This window comes from Dromiciops gliroides, chromosome 4 (assembly GCF_019393635.1).
Source record: "Dromiciops gliroides isolate mDroGli1 chromosome 4, mDroGli1.pri, whole genome shotgun sequence".
NCBI classification, from domain to species: domain Eukaryota; kingdom Metazoa; phylum Chordata; class Mammalia; order Microbiotheria; family Microbiotheriidae; genus Dromiciops; species Dromiciops gliroides.
In genome coordinates this window covers 395125058-395142859 of record NC_057864.1, presented here as the reverse complement: position 1 = coordinate 395142859, position 17802 = coordinate 395125058, and the positions used below count along the sequence as shown (strand labels likewise).

At 37.7% G+C, this 17802-nt stretch overlaps 1 protein-coding gene across 4 annotated transcripts in view; it reads left to right on the top strand.

Moving 5' to 3' along the window:
• The window catches only part of IPCEF1 (interaction protein for cytohesin exchange factors 1), a 120853-nt gene that overhangs the window by 23906 nt on the left and 79145 nt on the right, over positions 1 to 17802 (top strand). For 2 of the 4 annotated variants that reach the window (XM_043964260.1, XM_043964264.1), the window contains one exon: positions 676 to 845. In XM_043964260.1, the coding sequence (XP_043820195.1) occupies positions 676 to 845 (170 nt within the window). Of the gene's footprint in view, positions 1 to 66; positions 206 to 255; positions 556 to 675; positions 846 to 17802 lie in introns of those variants that run through there. The other 2 variants (XM_043964262.1, XM_043964263.1) reach the window with 2 other exon arrangements.

The following is a 17802-nucleotide window of genomic DNA, read 5'->3' as shown; positions in this document are numbered from 1 at the left end:
GAGCTCTCATTTGTTCCTTTATTATTTATCATTATTATTATAATTTTGGATGTCTTGTTTTGGGATCCGATTTTTTTTCTTTTTTCTTTTTGCCTGCCTGAGTATCGTGGTCCTGGGGTAGTTGGCAGGCAGCTTGACTCGTGGTTATTTTTCTATAGCTTCTGAGAAATGACGACATGCTGCTCATTTGGATTAATCCCTTGTGGTATGTCAGTAGGGCTTGGAGATAGTGGAATTGCGAGCCTGGGAAGTAGCCTTACGCTTAAATGGGCATTAGCCCGCACACTTCTGTTGCATAACTGCAGTTCTTGTTGCTGGCTGCATGCGGCTATGCTGTGCAGTCATATGCCGGGTGGTCTAATACACTTTATTTTCTAATTGACCCTGTTGATTGGCATGTTTTTTTTTAAGTACTACTCATATGCTGAACACTGTTCCTTCCTTCTTGTTTTATTTGTTATACCTCTTATATAGAAGCAATGCATTTTGAAAGCTAAAGCACCAGAGGAGGTGGCAATTTGTATTGCTCAGATTTGTTCTCCAGGGAACTCTGGGGTGCGTGATATAGCAACTTGGAGGCATTGGCTTTAAGTAATTGCTTATTTTAGCAGGATCTTTCTCGGGCTTCCCTGAGCACAGAATAATCATTTCATTCTTGGTTCGAATGCTGTGCAGGTTTCTTCACAATGAGTCGGAGGAGGATATCCTGCAAAGATCTGGGACACGCTGACTTCCAGGGGTGGTTATACAAGAAAAAGGAAAAAGGCACCTTCCTCAGCAACAAATGGAGAAAGTTCTGGGTTGTGCTCAAGGGGGCATCGCTGTACTGGTACAGCAATCAGATGGTGAGTGCTCTTTCCCCCTAAGCCCCTGAGGCTTGCTACCAGATTGCTGCTGTAGGGGCAGAGCATGGCTCCCAGGAGTATAAGGGCAGGCTCTACTCTGAGCAGAGGAAGTGATTCCTCAATGGATTGACTGACACCTTGTAGAAGCCCTTTCCATATCAGTCAATTTGTGAGAAAGACAATCTTCTTTTATGAAGACAAAACCTCTGCCCCATGCTTTTGCCTTAAAACTCTAAGCCGTTTGTGGATGGGTTTTTCAGATTTCATCACTGTTAATTCTGAAAGTGATTTCCCTCATTTCAGGTGAAAGATAACTGAAATATGATAAATGGGGAAAAGAAAAAGAAAGATAAGAAAGATCAAAGCTCCCCCGGTGGTCTCTGTCCCATGGGTGCATGTCATGTATGCTGTAGATTGTTGATTTAATTAAGAGAAACTAATACTGCTCATACATTGCTTTTGCTTTCTTCCTCCTCCTCCTCTTCCTCCTCCCCCTCCTCTTCTTCTGTATTGTGAAACTTGCTATCAAGATTGTTAACAGCTATTTCACCTTTCTGTTTCATGCTGGTGTTCAGGGTTTTTGCCATGGACACAAGGTGTTAAACCGAACTGTCCCCTTCTTGTAAGATAATGCTTTTGCCTGTTCTTGATGAAGTGCTTGGGAATTCAGTCAGCCTTTAACTTTAATTAAAATATGATGGCTTGCTTCACAAACCAGATCTCAGTTGTGTAAGACCATAAATAAATAAATTTTAGAAGGAATCAATGATATTTAGAATTTACATTTCTGTAGTGATCTAACTATTTTTCTCACAGCTATCTGGCTAGGTTGGTAGTATATTGTTATTGTTTCCATTTTATGGATGAGGAAATTGAGGCTCAGAGATTAATTAGATGGCATATTCATAGTTACATAGGTCATATTACATCTTTGAGTTTAAACTAGGTCTCCTGACTTCAAGTGGTACAGTGAAAAGATCAATAGCTTTGACTTCAGAAGACCCGGGTTCAAATTTTACTTCTGACAAGGATTACTTTTTGTGACTTTGGGCAAGTCACTTAACTTCCCTGGGCTTCAGTTTCCTCTTTTGTGAAATTGAGGGGGATTAAATCACATAAACTCTGAGATCCCATTTAGATTTGTGATCCTATAACTCTAGGTATGAGGTTCTTTCTATGAGATCATGCTGCCTCAGAGGGAAGGCTTCTCTATCCATGAAATCCTGAGAACCTCATTTACGTGCTATGAAATATGTATATTAGCTACAAGCCCTAGTGCTTTGGAAGGGAGCACCTGTTAATAAGGAAGCACCTTTCCCTCTCAAATGTCAGGACTTTTAAAAAAAAGTAATACTCTCCAGTGATTATGTCTACATTCATAAGAATCTAGTAAACTTCACAGTTTAAAAGCATGAAACTTTGTACATGAGTTGATTGGATTTCTAACAAAATGCTATTGTTTGATTGTGGGCAAAATCTTGAGCTGACAAATTTCACTCACTAGGCACCTATAAAGAATGTAATTTTTGGATATTATATTGAACTGGGTTAGTAAGTCACAGATGATAATAACAGTTCAGATTTGTAGGTATTTTCAGGCTTACAAAGTGTTTTCCTCAGGACAATCCTGTAAAATAAAGAAGATATTTTACAGCTGAAGAAACTGACACTGATAGAAGTAATTTACTTACATTCACACAGAGAGTAAGCAGAGGAGCCAAGACTTGAATCTAGATCTTCTGATCCCAAAGCTGGTAGTCTTTTTTATTATACCATCCTGTCTCAGTCATTGACCTAGATTTTCCACATATGCAAAGAATATATTTTTTTTTCAGGAGAGATTGTGAGGTTAGTGGGAAACTTTGCATTCTACAGAATATAAAAAGACAAAGGAAGGGTGGCTTGGTAGATAGGGCACACAGGATACAGGACACAGAAAGACCTACTTTCAAATCCCACCTCAGACACTTACTGGAAGTGTGACTTTGGGAAAATCAGTGCCTCAGTTTCCTTACATGTAAAATGAAAGAGGGGGAAGCTAGGTGGCACAGTGGATAAAGCACTGGCCCTGGATTCAGGAGGACCTGAGTTCAAATCCAGCCTCAGACACTTAACACTAGCTGTGTGACCCTGGGCAATTCACTTAACACTCATTGCCCCACCAAAAAAAAAAAAAAATGAAAGAGTTAAATTTGATAGTCTCTAAGATCCTTTCTAGCTCTAAATCAATGATCTATGAAAAACCTTTTGCCTATTGTTGTAAATCTGTTCTGAGCCACAGGGATTAGACATGTGTTCTTACTGGTTTACCACTGACTCCTTTTGTTTTGATTTTTCTTTATGGAAAGTGCTGCATAATTGGGTAGCCATTGATTGTTTTATGTGTGTGTAGCTCCTCTTATAGAGCTGGATATTTGGGCTATGACTTTGAAAGAGTCCCTAATTAAGGAAGAAAGTAAGCTCACAGTTGTTCATATACCTCTTTCCTGTCCCTGTTGTTACCTGAACTTCTTTCCACCTGAATGAATAACATTCAAGTTATGGAACATTAGCTTGCATAGTTATGATGATCAGTTTAAAGAGAGGGATGCTTCTAGTTCTTGTGTGAGGTTTATCACACTCAGTTGGTCATATATGAAAAAGACACCTCCTCCTCTGACCCTACGCTAATGTTTTTTTCTCATGGAGGAAAAGAGTCATCAGTGAGTCATTAATTGACATTCATAATCTGGCTATCAGGTATTAATATAAGATGCAGAACACGACCCCAAAACACTTCAGTTTTAGTATTGTTGATAGCTGTTTCTTTGGTACCTCTGATCAAGCCATCAGATAAGGTCCTGAGCCTCCTTCTTTCCTGTTTAATTTCAAATTCTTTATTTTTGCCTAGTAACAAGTCCTGTCAGTCACTGGTTCATTTCTTGGTTGGTTGGGAGAAATTAATCTTCAAATTCAAGTTTAAGTGAAAAGATTAAAGGCACCAAGATTTTTCTCATCTATCAGAAGTTTTATGTTTAAAAGCCAGAGTAATAGAACTGAGGTCTTACCCCAAAGCCCACATTTTCCCAATAATAGCCCTGACAGAAATGTGTGTACAGCATCTCTAGGGAGTACTTTTTAAAATATGCTGTGCTTCATTCTCTCAAGAACTCAAACTTAGGTTCATATGGATATGGCTTAAATTGGGGCAGTATTTCTCAGTATTCCAGATCCAAGTTCTTTTTTCCACTTTTTTACTTGCATGGTATAATTATTTCAGGAAATTCAAACATATCTGGCATATAAAACAGTATCTTTAAAAAGGTTATGTTCATGGAATAATGGAAAAAGAGCAAGATTTGGAGTCAGAGGAGCCGAGTTCAAATATTGCCTCTACCACTTACTGTCTGTGTGAACTTGGGTAATTGATTTTATATCTCTTGACTTTAATTTCCTCTTCTATAAATTGAAGGGAATTGGGGGGTTTAGAGTAAATGACTTATAAAACTATAATTTTTAACAGAAAAGAGAAAAATTAAACCAAGCCAGCTTTGCCAGGGTACCCCTTTATTTTTTTTAATATATCCTGTGAAGGTTCGAGATACAGAAATTGACATGGGTTGGGTAAGAATATTGCTTTTGTAAAACTCTTCCTGATGACTTATATGTGGGGATATCAGTGGGTTTTGTACTATAAACTAGATCAGTGATTCTCAAACTTTATGGTCTCAGGACCTCTTTAAACTCTTTAAAATTATTGAGGATCCCCCCAAAGCTTTTGTTTATGTGGAACATAATTGTTAATATTTGCTTTGTCATAGGTTAAAATTTTTTGGTATTATTGTGAAAATAGTTTTGACCTTGTTGACCCCTGAAAGGGTCTCAGGGATCCCAAGGCATAACACATTGAGAATCTCTGATTTAGACAATTTCTGAGCTCAGGGTTACCATAGACTTTCCAAAGCTTAAAATAGCAGCTGCAGTGGGGTCTGCCCTCCTACCTAGTGGAGCCAGGCATTAGAGATGAGTTTGAGAACATAAAGACAAGTATTTGAAAAGAAGGAAAAATGAAAATTTCTAAATAGGCATACGTCATTACCCATTTTGAAACTTTCAATAGTTTTCCATTGTTTTATATAATAGAAATCTCCTTAATCTGTATTTTAAGGATTTTTACAACCTGACTCCCACTTGTCATTCTTCTAGTAATTCACACTACTACTTTTCACAAATTATATAAATTCTAGCCAAACTAGATTGTTTTCCACAACATTCTCTAGGTGTGGTATACACTTCCTTATAGCTGACACTCAGAATTTTTGTCTTCCTTCCAGGATTAGCAAGGGTATCACTTCCTACAAGGAGCCTTCTCTGATTCTCCCAATTCTTGGTGTTTTCTCTTTACTCAATTTTTAGTACCTTATATTTATTTGTGTATATTTTATTTTCCATCCACCTCCAGGAGAAAATCCTTGAGGGCAGGATACTACTTGCAGACAGTGACTGATTCATTTTTTTTTAATTCTCAGAACCTAACTCCTAACTCAGTGCCTAGAACATAATAAAACTTTAATTGAATTGAATTAATGAATTGTGAAAATGATCATTTCATCATTCAACCAGCATTTATCAATCACCTGCTAAATGCCAGGTTTGGTACTAGGGATAGAAAGTAGAATACAAGAAGGCCCTTGCTTTCAAGTAGTTTTTGTTTTGCTGCAGGAAACAATATATTCACAGATAAGTAGATACAGTATAAGTACAAAATAAATTTAAAGTGATTTGGGAAAGGATGAAGCATCTTACCAATGATGAGAGTCAGGAAGAACTTCTTAAAATAGGTCAGCCGGTCAACAAACATTTATTAAGTGCTTACTAAATTCCAGACAATTACTGGGAACTGGCACTTGAACCTAGCCTTGAAAAGAGTTTTGGTTCACAGGAGGCAAATGTGAGGATGAGATCATATTAAACATATGGTCAACTTGTGTGTCTGTAGAGTCCAGAGATAAAATGTTTTATAGAGAGAAGAGCAAGTGGTTCAGTTTGTTGGACTATAGAATGGGTGATGATGGGAGGAAGAGTAATCTATAATCAATATGGTAAGATAGGTTAGAACCAGATGGTAAAGGACTTTAAATGCCAAACATAGAAATTTGTATTTTATCCTAGAATCAATGGGGAGCCCATGAAGCTTCTTGAAAAGGGGAATATCACAGTTATATTTGTACTTTAGGAATATCAATTTGGTAGGAATATCGATCTCTTGAGTAGAGAATGAATTGAAGAGGGAAGAGACTAGAAGCAGTGAGATCAATTAGGAGGCTACTACTATATTATAGTGAGAAGTGATGAGAATATGGACTGGAGTGGTTGTGATGTGAATGGAGAGAAGACACTTTATGACAGGGATGCTATGGAAGAAGAATTTATGAATTTTGTCAATTGATTGGAATTGGAGAAGACTTATGTGTTGTGAACTCAGGTGACTGGAAGAATGGTGATGCCGATAACAAGAATAGAGAAATTAGGGGGAAGTGGAGGTTTAGGGGGAAAGGTAATAACTATAATTTTGAACATGATGAATTTCAGATGCCTGTGGGTCATCCAGATAGAGATGTTCACTAGGCAGTTGGGGATGTGGAATTAGAGGTCAGGAGAGAGGAGGACTGGTTAAATAGATTTGGCATTAGCATAGAGATGATGGTTGAATCCATGGGAGCTTATGAGATAGTTGTTTTGTCATTTCAGACTCTTTGTGACCCCATTTGGTTTTCTTGGTAAGGATTTTGGAAATAGTTTGCCATTTCTTTCTCTAGCTCATTTTACAGATGAAGAAACTGAGGTAAATAGAGTTAAGTGACTTGCCCAGGATCACACAGTTAGTGTCTAGGGCCAGATTAGAACTCATGAAGATGAGTCTTTTTAACTTTGGGCCTGACATTCTATCCATTGCACCACCTCACTGCCCACTAGTAAGATTACCAGAGTGTAAAGAGAGAAGAGGAGAATGTCCAGGATTGTGTTTTTGGGTATATCCATAATAAGGTATAGAATATCAATAGAAATCGTACAGATGAGACCGAGGATTGGTGAGAAGTAGGCAGAGCAGTTTCACAAAAACCGAGAGGTGGGAGTATCCAGAAAGAGTGAGTGATCAAGAGTGTCATTTCTTGCAGAGGCCAAGAAAGATGAGAATTCAGAAAGGTCATTCATTAGAGATTATTGGTGACCTTAGTACAATTTCAGTTGGTTGGTAGATATGAAAATCAGATTACAAGAAACTGAGGTGAGAATTATTATTTGCATCTCATAGATATTACTTGCTCCTCTTTAGCAGGAGTTATTAACCTGGGGTTTCTTTAGTGGTCAGTAAATAAATTTCCTGGGCTCCAGGAACATGGATAGGAAAAAAATACAAGTTTATTTTCAGTAACATTTAAGTGAAATTCAATATTTATTTCAATTATTTAAAAAACCATTATTCTGAGTAGTCCATAGACTTCACCAAACTCTCATAGTGTGTATGACATAAAAAGCTAAGAACCTATGTTTATAGGACATTTTTTCAGACAATTGAAAAACCCAGAACTAGAGGAAACACTTAAAATCTTATTACAGTGAGAGCCATTTGTTGCCCCATCAAAGCTTTGTGCTTGACCCTCTTTTCTCTTTATTCTCTCTCCCTGGGCAATGTCATGTGCTCTTATTATTTTAATTACCTTATCTTCTCAGATGATATTTGATATAATCTCTTATCAGATCTGTTTCTTTATCTCTCTACCTGTTCCTTCCTTCTTTCCTTTCCTTCCTTCTACCTGTCTATCTTTTTATCATCAACCTATCTTTCTATTTTTCTTTTTTCCTACCTACTTATAATATATCTTTTTATCATCTATCTATCTATCTATCTATCTATCTATCTATCTATCTATCTATCTATCTATCTATCTATCTATCTATCTGTCTGTCTGTCTGTCTGTCTGTCTGTCTGTCTGTCTGTCTGTCTGTCTGTCTGTCTGTCTATCTAATCTGGCCATCGATCCATCCATTCATATATTCACCCACCCACCTATCCACAGTCCTGTTCTCTCTCTTGAACTCCAATTCTATATCACCAAATTCCTTTTAGACATTTCAAACTGGATGTCCTCTAGACATCTCAAACTCATGTCCAAAACAGAACTCAGCATCTTTCCTCCAAAAGCCACTCCATTTCTGAACTTCCCTGTTTTGGGGAAGGGCACCACAATCTTTCCAGGCTCCCAGGTTTTCAGTCTCTCTTTATCCTTGCTTCCTTCTTCTTTTTCTTTTTTCTTTTTTCTTTCTTTCCTTCTTTCTTTCTTTCTTTCTTTCTTTCTTTCTTTCTTTCTTTCTTTCTTTCTTTCTTTCTTTCTTTCTTTCTTTCTTTCTTTCTTTCTTTCTTTCTTTCTTTCTTTCTTTCTTTCTTTCTTTCTTTCTTTCTTTCTTTCTTTCTTTCTTTCTTTCTTTCTTTCTTTCTTTCTTTCTTTCTTTCTTTCTTTCTTTCTTTCTTTCTTTCTTTCTTTCTTTTAGTGAGGCAATTGGGGCCAAGTGACTTGCTCAGGGTCACACAGCTAGTAAGTGTTAAGTGTCTGAGGCCGGATCTGAACTCAGGTACTCCTGACTCCAGGGCCGGTGTTCCATCCACTGTGCCATCTAGCTGCCCCTCCTTCTTCTTTTTCACTGTCCATATCTAATCAGTTGTCCAATATTGTCATTTCTACTTCCACAACATAGCTATCATTTGTTCCTTTCTCACTACTCATATCATCACAGCCTTAATTTAGACCTTAATAATTTCTTATCTGGACTATTATAATCACTTTGTTCCTCACACCTTAATTTTTTCTCTTCTTCAAACTATCCCCTACATACATAATTGCAAAAATGATTTTCCATAAGTGTAAGTCTGACCATGTTAGACTTATTCAATAAGTGAATCTCTACTTCCTAACTTCTCTGTTTAGCTTTTTAAGCCCTTTACAACTTGATCCCAACCTATCTTTGCAACCTCATCACATCTTCACCTCTCTGTTCTTCACACCTGGCTCTCTTCCTTTTCCTTAGTTTTGCACCAGTTGTCCTACATGCTTGGCTTGGACTCCCTCTTCAACTTTGCTTCATAGGTTCCCTGACTTCCCCCAGCATTAAGCTCAAGCACCACCTAAGACATCGAGTTTTCCCTAGGCTATTGCCCTTCTTTTCCGAAATATCTTATATCATTATCATTATTATGTTTAGTATTTCTCCTGTGTATACTTCTATGTGTACATGTTGTCTCCTCAGATAGCATGTAAGTTCCTTGAGAGAAGATAGCTGGGTGATACAGTAGATAGAGAGCCCTGAGCCTAGAGTCAGGAAGACCTGAGTTCAAATACAATCTCAGATACTTATTAGCTGTGTTACCCTGGATAAATCACTTAAACCACTGTTTGCATCAGTTTCTTCAGCTGTAAAAGGATGATAAGAGTAACACCCACCTCCTAGGGTTGATGGGAGAATCAAATAAGATAACTTTTCAGTTTCAGCACATAGTGGTGCTATAGAAATGTTAGCTATTATTAGTGTTGGTATTTTTGGTTTTTGCATCTTTAGTTCCTGGCACATAATGAGTGGGTGCTGAATGAAGGATTCGTGATTCAATAATTCCTTGACTGACTTCTTTTGTATGTGTGTTATTAGTATAATACACAGTATGTATACATATATGTCTGCCCCCATTACATACTTTATTCTTTTAAAAAAATGTTTGATATGAGAATGAAAAGGAACCCTACTCTGTTATTGGTTGTTCTGGGTCTTTGTGGGTACCTATGGAATACATTTAAGTAAGCTAGTCTTATCTTTGTTTTTTTTTGAGGCAATTGGGCTTAAGTGACTTGCCCAGGGTCACACAGCTAGTTGTGTCAAGTGTTTGAGGTCAGATTTGAACTCAGGTACTCCTGAATCCAGGGCTGGTGCTTTATCCACTGCGCCACCTAGCTGCCCCCTGTAAGCTAGTCTTTAAAATCACTTTATTCAGAATGACTTCTAAATTCTTAATTATACTAATTGAGTGCTTTTGTGGTGTCCATAGAAAACAGAAAGGCAATCTATTCCAGTTCTTTCCTTATAGGTGAGAAATCTCATTTGGACACATTGAAATTGATCCAAATTAAAAAAAAAATCAAGTCCCCAGGATCGCTCCTATGAGTAAATGTCTCAAAGCCTACAATATGCATTTCTACTTCACTGCATCCTGGGAAGTTTTCCAGAACTTGGTAGGAGAACCAGGTTGTTGCTGTGGAACATAGCTAGACCAAATGACAGGGCTAAGTGGTGATTGTTGTTAAGTTAGCCAGGGATCCTAAATTTTGCATATAGGAACACAGTTAAGAAGTGTTAATGACAAAACTTGTTATATCTTTTGTAATTATTACAAACTTTTTTGGGGGGGGCAGGGCAATGAGGGTTAAGTGACTTGCCCAGGGTCACACCGCTAGTAAGTGTCAAGTGTCTGAAGCTGAATTTGAACTCAGGTCCTCCTGAATCCAGGGTCGGTGTTTTATCCACTGGGCCACCTAGCTGCCCCCGCTATTATAAACTTTTAAGGCTGTTTGGCAAAGTAAAGTGTAGGAATGACTCTTGCCACCTCCATCACTCCCAATATACAGCTCAACATTCCCAGGTGGCAAAACCATGTTATTTTTTTCCTCCCAGATTTGTAGTTCTGTCTTTCATTCATTCTGTGAATAATAATCAAGGGCCTATTTTGTGCAGAGTGCTGCGTTTAGTTCTAGAAAGTATATAAAGATAAATAAGTTCTTCCCTGTTTACAATTTATTAGGGAGGAATAAGACATGGATGCAAATAACTGTAATCTAAAATAGAAGTGAGTAAAACGTACAAATAAAGCACTGTAACAGGTTCAAGGATGAGCTGGCCTTCATATACTTATTGAAGAGTTAAGGGGAGGCCTCATGGCTAAGAGATCATTTGAAATGGATCTTGAAGGATAGATGGGATTTCAATAAGAAGAGATAGGGCAATAGGACAGCTAGGTGATGCAATGGAAAGGGCATTGGTCCTGGAGTCAGGAAGACTCATCTTCATGAGTTTAAATCTAGACACTTATTAGTTGTGTGAACCTGGGCAAGTCACTTAATCCTATTTGCCTCAGTTTCTTAATCTGTAAAAATGAGCTGGAGAAGGAAGTGGCAAACCACTTCAGTATCTCTGCCAAGAAAACCCCAAATGGGTGACAAAGAGTTGGACACAACTGAAAAACAACTAAAGAAATAGAGGGAGAGTATTCCAAATGTGAGAAACACTTGAACAGAGGTGCAGAGGTAGGAAAAAAATCTAAGCTATATTCAGTGAATTTCAACAATGAGCTGGGGTTGCATATACTAGAAATAATTAGCAATTGACTGAAATAAATTATGTGTGGACATGAAGGTGCATTACAACAACATTGTCTGGTAACTATATCTGTAATGGACATTCAGATTTTTGGATTAAATTTTTATGCTTGTGATTTCTTATGTCCATCCTAAGAAGATTATACAGTAAAGCTGTTTCTTTTTTATCATAAAAGTATTTTATTATTTTCTAGTTACATGTAGAGATAGTTTTCAATATTTGCTTTTATAAGATTTCTAGTTTCAAATTTTTCTCCCTCCCCCGTCCCCAAGACAGCAAGCAATCTGATATAGGTTATATATGTACAATCACATTAAATATATTTCTGCATTAGTCATGCTGTGAAAGAAGAATCAAAAAAGGAAAACAAAAAAAGTAGAAACAGTATGGTTCAATCTGCATCTAGATTCCACATCTCTTTTTTTTCTGGATTTGGAGAGCATTTTCTATCCTGAGACCTTTGGAACTATCTTGGATCATTATATTGCTGAGAAGAGTCAAATCTATAACAGTTGGTCAACACACAATGTTGTTGATACAGTGTACAATATTCTCCTGGTTCTGCTCATCTCACTCGGCATCAGTTCATGTAAGTCCTTCCAGGTTTCTCTGAAATCTGCCTGCTCATCATTTCTTACAGCACAATAGTATTCCATTACATTCATATACCACAACTTGTTCAGTCTTTCCTCAATTGATGGGCATCCCCTCAATTTCTAATTCCTTGCCACCACAAAAAGGTCAGCTATAAATATTTTTGTACATGTGGGTCCTTTTCCCTTTTTTAATGATCTATTTGGGAAAAAAGACCTAATAGTGGTATTGCTGGGTCAAAGGGTATGCACAGCTTTATAGCCCTTTGGGCATAGTTTCAAATTGCTCTCCAGAATGGTTGGATCAGTTCACAGCTCCACCAACAATGCATTAGTGTTCCAATTTTTCCACAGTTTCTCCAACATTTATTATTTTCCTTTTTTGTCAAATTAGCCAATCTGATAGGTGTCAGGTGGTACCTCAGAGTTGCTTTCATTTGCATTTCTCTAATCAATAGTGATTTAGAGCATTTTTTCATATGGCAATAGATAGCTTTGATTTCTTCATCAGAAAACTGCCTGTTTATATCCTTTGACCATTTCTCAATTAGTAAAGCTGTTTCTAGGAAAGGAGCTTGGTATTGGACTCAGTTATGAAAACTGGATTTGGAGTCAAAAGAACTAGATTCAAATCTTAACTCTGATATTTACTAGCTCTGTGGATAGGAATGGGACCAATGATTTCACTGGTATAGGAAACTTCCTCTACTAGTGTTGATTGGTACCTTCTTTGTAACTTGGAGCCTAAGAGATCTGTCTAGATCCTTGCTTCTTAAATTATGGGTTATGACCCAACATGGGGTCATGTAACTGAATGTGGGGGTCATGAAAACAGCAGAAAGGTTATCTATACCTATTTTTACATACCTATCTATAAACCGGGGTTGTGGAAAAATTTCTCAGGTGAAAAGGAGTTGTGAGTGGAAAAAGTTTAAGAAACCATTGTTTAGATCACTGAGGGTTTAAGTAATCTGCCTAGAGTCATGTGACCAAAATGGGTCAGAGACAGGACTTGAAACCAGGTCTTTCTTGCTTTGAGGCTCTCGCTATCCACCATGCCATATAATCTTGGGTAAATTCCTTTGCCATTGTTGTTCAGTTGTTTTCAGTTGTGTTAGACTCTTCATGACCCCATTTGACATTTTCTTGGCAAAGATACTGGGAGTGGTTTGCCATTTTCTTCCCTGGCTGATTTTACAGATGAGAAAACTGAGGCAAACAGGTGTTTTTTTTTTTTAACAGAGCATCAGTTTTCTTCTGTGTTAGATGAGAAGAGTGGACTGGATGATCTCTATGGTTCTCTCTTAACCTTTGAACTTCAGTTTTGTTATTTACAAAACAGGTATCATTATACCTGTCCTGCCTACTTCATGGGGTGGTTGTAAGGGTCAAATGAAATGATCTTCTATGGAAATCTGTTTTCTAAACTTCTAAGTGCAGTATAACATTTTCATGATTGCCACATATATCAAGAACATTTTAATATGTCTTATAGAGATAATAAAATATATTTACATTCATGCCAATGTATTAGATAAGATGCCTGTCATCTGCTTATATTCTGAAAATGTTACAGATTATGCTAGTTCTTCCAACTGGCATTTTACTCCCTTATATCACTGAGGAACATATGTAGACTATCATAGGGTGTCATCAGAGTATATACATGGATTTGATTCTGAATCATTCCCTCTAACAAATAATTCTTTGCATTGCAAAGTCTATGTGACTGCAAGGAATGGAGAGTAGGCCAAAATTTCATTTTAAATGATTCAAATTCTAGAATAAGGGTGTTCCTCATTCTAAAAAAAAGTAATCTGTGCCTAGAACTAAACTAAATCCTGCACAAAAGGACACAAAAGAAATAGTGAAATGTAAGCTCCCTGAGGTCAGGGATTGTTTCATCTTTGTCTTTGGACCCTAGCTTCAACAATAATTTCTGGCACATTAATCAGCAATCAATCAACAAGCAATAAATATTTATTAAGCACTTACTATGTGCCAGATACTATTAAATCTTGGGGATACAAAGAATTACACTTGGAAGCCAGTAGATTGATAAATTGGAATTGAATTCAATTGAACTACAGTAAATATGACCCCTACCTTAGAACTTAATAGTAAGTTGGGGACAAGCTAGACACAAATGAAACTAAGCATAATTCAAGGAAATCAATACACACACACATATATGAGACAGACTGTATGTAGTAAGTGCTGGAGGAATTGAGTAAGGGAAGAATCATTGTGAAGTGGATGTTAGGGCAATTTGGCTGGAATATATCCAGTGCTCTGCTGGTAAATGTTTAACAACTGGCCCCCTGCAACCAAATATATCTGTGATACCCTTTTAAGTTTAAGCTGCTTTATTAACATTTTCTCTATCTCTTTTTAAAAGTCTAGACAATTAACAAAACACTAAATGAAACCCTGGCTTGTACTGTTTGCTGATTTCTAATGTGTAAATGCTCACACTATACATTTAATAATCAGCTTTGATTGGAGCTGGCTCTACCACATTCCTGATATGTCACACAATGATCTCCACTCCTGACATTTGCCATTTGAGGTAGTGTACTATAGAGGAATGAGTTCCTTATTTGGAATCAAGGGACTTGGGTTCAAATACTGAGGACTCTGTTAATTAGTTCCTTTGTGATCTTGGACAAGTCATTCTCTATGCTTGTTTTCCCCATTTGCAAAATGAGGGAGTTGGACTGAGTGGCCTCCAAGGTCATGTTCAATTCTAAATCTATGCTGTTATCATTCAATTGTTCTGATTGGTTATATGAATGTCCCCTTTGTCCTTCATTATTTCCCTCTCACCTTAAAAAAGAGTTTTGAAGGTGAATTGATAGTCAAATAAAATGATCTTCCTCATTAGAGGAATATAATTCTTTCTTGTAGGTTAGAGTTAGTCTAGAAGTATTCTGTGGAGAAGCTATCTCTCAAGCTAGGCCCTGTGTCCCTGTTCTACAATGTATTAGGTGATGAGATATGGGGGGCATGGTAGCTGTTTTTAAATATTTGGAAAGCTGTCATGTAGAGGAAAAGATTGGAATTTTTCTCTTTGGCCTCACAGGGCAGAACTAAGACCAATAGGTGGAAGCTGTGGAAAGGCAGATTTCATATTTTCCTTATGATGAGAGTTTCCCTGAAGTGGAATAGGCTGCTTCAGAAAGTGATGAGTTTCCTGTCATTGGTGGTCATCCAGCAAAGGATGGATGAACCTTCATTGGTTATGTTGTAGAGGGTATTCTTGTCCAGGTAGAGATTGGACTAGGTGACCCATGAGGTATCTTCCCACCCTGGAGATTCTGTGAGTCGGTAGATTTTGACTGTATAAAAGAGAATGTGGACAGAATTTTGCATGTGAAGAATGGCAAGTAGACCAGTATAGCTGGATTGTGCAGTGTGTGGAGTGGATTGAAATATAAGAATTTTTTTTTGGTGGAGGCAATTGGGTTTAAGTGACTTTCCCAGGGTCACACAGCTAATAAGTGTCTGAGGATGGATTTGAACTCAGATCCTCCTGACTCCCTGGCCAGTGAGGTACTGTATCCTTTGTGTCACCTAGCTGCCCCATATAAGAAAAACTGAAAGGTAGAATGAGGCCAAAGTTATGGAGAGCTTTAAATGCCAAACATGGCTAGGTCCTGATTAGTGTGAATAATGATTTTCCCTAAAATGGTCACAGTATTCAAATCCACACTGTATATTTCCACTGGGCTGGGACTAATAATTAGAACTTCAAATAATTTGAATTCAAATACACGTGACCATTATGGGGAATTCATTACTTGCCTTTATTGGGACCTAGCTCTAGAGGACTTTTGATCTTGCAGGACGTGGAGACACACCAGAGTTTATTGAGTGGTGCTATACCATGGTCAAACCTATCACTCTGGCAGCCAGATGGATGATGATAAGAGATGGGAGACACTTGAGAAAAGGATCAAAAATAGAAGGCTATTGTAGTAATAGGGACGAGAGGTAAGGGAGACCTGAATTAGAGCTATGGCTTTGTGAGTCAAGAGAAGGGGTTGTGCAGAAAATGAGACATGCTGTGAATGTCCTGGGCTGGAGTGCTACATAGGGGATTTGAGAGAACACTCTAAATGTAGAACCAAATGGGACACAATAAAGAGTTGGAAATGGGAGGGGACAAAGGGGTGGAGGGTGAAGGGGTGGAGGGAAACTTGAATCCATGGCAGAAGTGTACACCAAGGTACTTATTGGGCTGAATGAGTGAATGGGGGAAATTTGAAGATATGCAAAGTGAGGACTGGTTATGCTCTTTATCACTGCTGTCATTTTAATTGCAGGCAAGTGGGAATGAGTGTTTTAAAAACTAGCTGAGAGTTTGTTTAGTTTCTGTAGGGAACATGAATCTGCTATGGTGTGCTAATTTTTCTTCTGCTTAATGGATCATTGACTGTCTCCCTTTACTAATGACTTACTATGCATTATAGTTTGCTGTGTCAGGACAGTCTCTGAAAAGAGGTGGGGGTTGAGGCAGGACATTCTTTATCTAAACTCTGAATAATGTGAGAACAAGTTGCTTGTTTTCAGATTTTGTATCTGATTCTTTTCAACTGGATAACTATTGTTTCTCCCTAAATTTTCCAGCGAATTTTCCCCCTTAGCTTTCTTGAAACATTAATGTTATTAAATGCCTGGTTACTTTGTCTCAGCTGAGAGAGAGGGAGGGAGAGGAGAAAGGGAGGGAGACAGAGAGACAGAATGAGATAAAGAGAGAGAGAAAGAGAGTCAGAGAGAACTAGAGAGAGACAGAGAGATCTAGAACAAAGAATGAAGTAATAAACAGCTATTGGATCTGGTGGTAGGAAAGAATTGGTTCAAGTCACAGTGACTGATTCTTTTTTAATATTCATTTTACTAATATCTTTTATTTTTTTTTACATTGTCTACATTTCCTAATGTATCCTTCCTTTCTCCTTCTCCCATAAATCCATCTTGTATAAAAACAAAAAGAGGGGAAAAAATCCAGCAAAAGTATAGAGCACCCCTCTAAAGTCAGATATGTGGAGCATTCCTCACCCTGTTCCCCTACTTCTGCCAAGAAGAGAGGGAAGTTCCTTCCCACCTATAGTATTTCCTTTGGGACAAGCTTACTCATTATAAGTTTATGGCATTCCATTTCAGTTGCATGGTTGCTGTTTTTTTTTTTTAATCTGCATGTTTGTAGTCAATGTATATGTTATTTACTTGGTTCCACTTAACTTCAATCTGCATCAATTTGTCTTCTTCTGTAACTTTATATTCATCATATTCATTGTTTCTCACAGCACAATAATACATTCTATTTAGGTACCGTGTCTTGTGTAGACATTCCCAGGTTGATGGCATATACTTTGTTTCCAGTTCTTTGCTGTTACAAAAAGTACTGCTACAAATGTTTTTATTTATATGGGACTTTTTTTTGTGTTTTTTTTTTTTGGTGAGGCAATTGGGGTTAAAGTGACTTGCCTAGGGTCACACAGCTAGTGATTGTTAAGTGTCTGAGGCCAGATTTGAACTCCGGTCCTCCTGAATCCAGGGCCGGTGCTCTATCCACTGTGCCACCTAGCTGCCCCTGGGACTTTTCTTTTGATCATTCACTTCCTTAGGGTATCTAATTAATACTTTTTTTTTGTCGTCTTCTTCTAATTCTTTTTTTTTTAGGGCAATGAGGGTTAAGTGACTTGCCCAGGGTCACACAGCTAGTAAGTGTGAAGTGTCTGAGGCTGGATTTGAACTTAGGTCCTCCTGAATTCAAGAACAGTGCTTTATGCACTGGGCCACCTAGCTGCCCACACTGCCTTCTTAAGTAGCCCTTTCTACTTCTGGAAAGTTCTAATTTTGGAGAAGTTTTTCTTGATCCCTTAGCAATTTCTACCCTTTGTTCCTGATTCTGTCCTATGAAGGAGAAAAAGAACATGTCTAGTCCATGGTAATCCTTT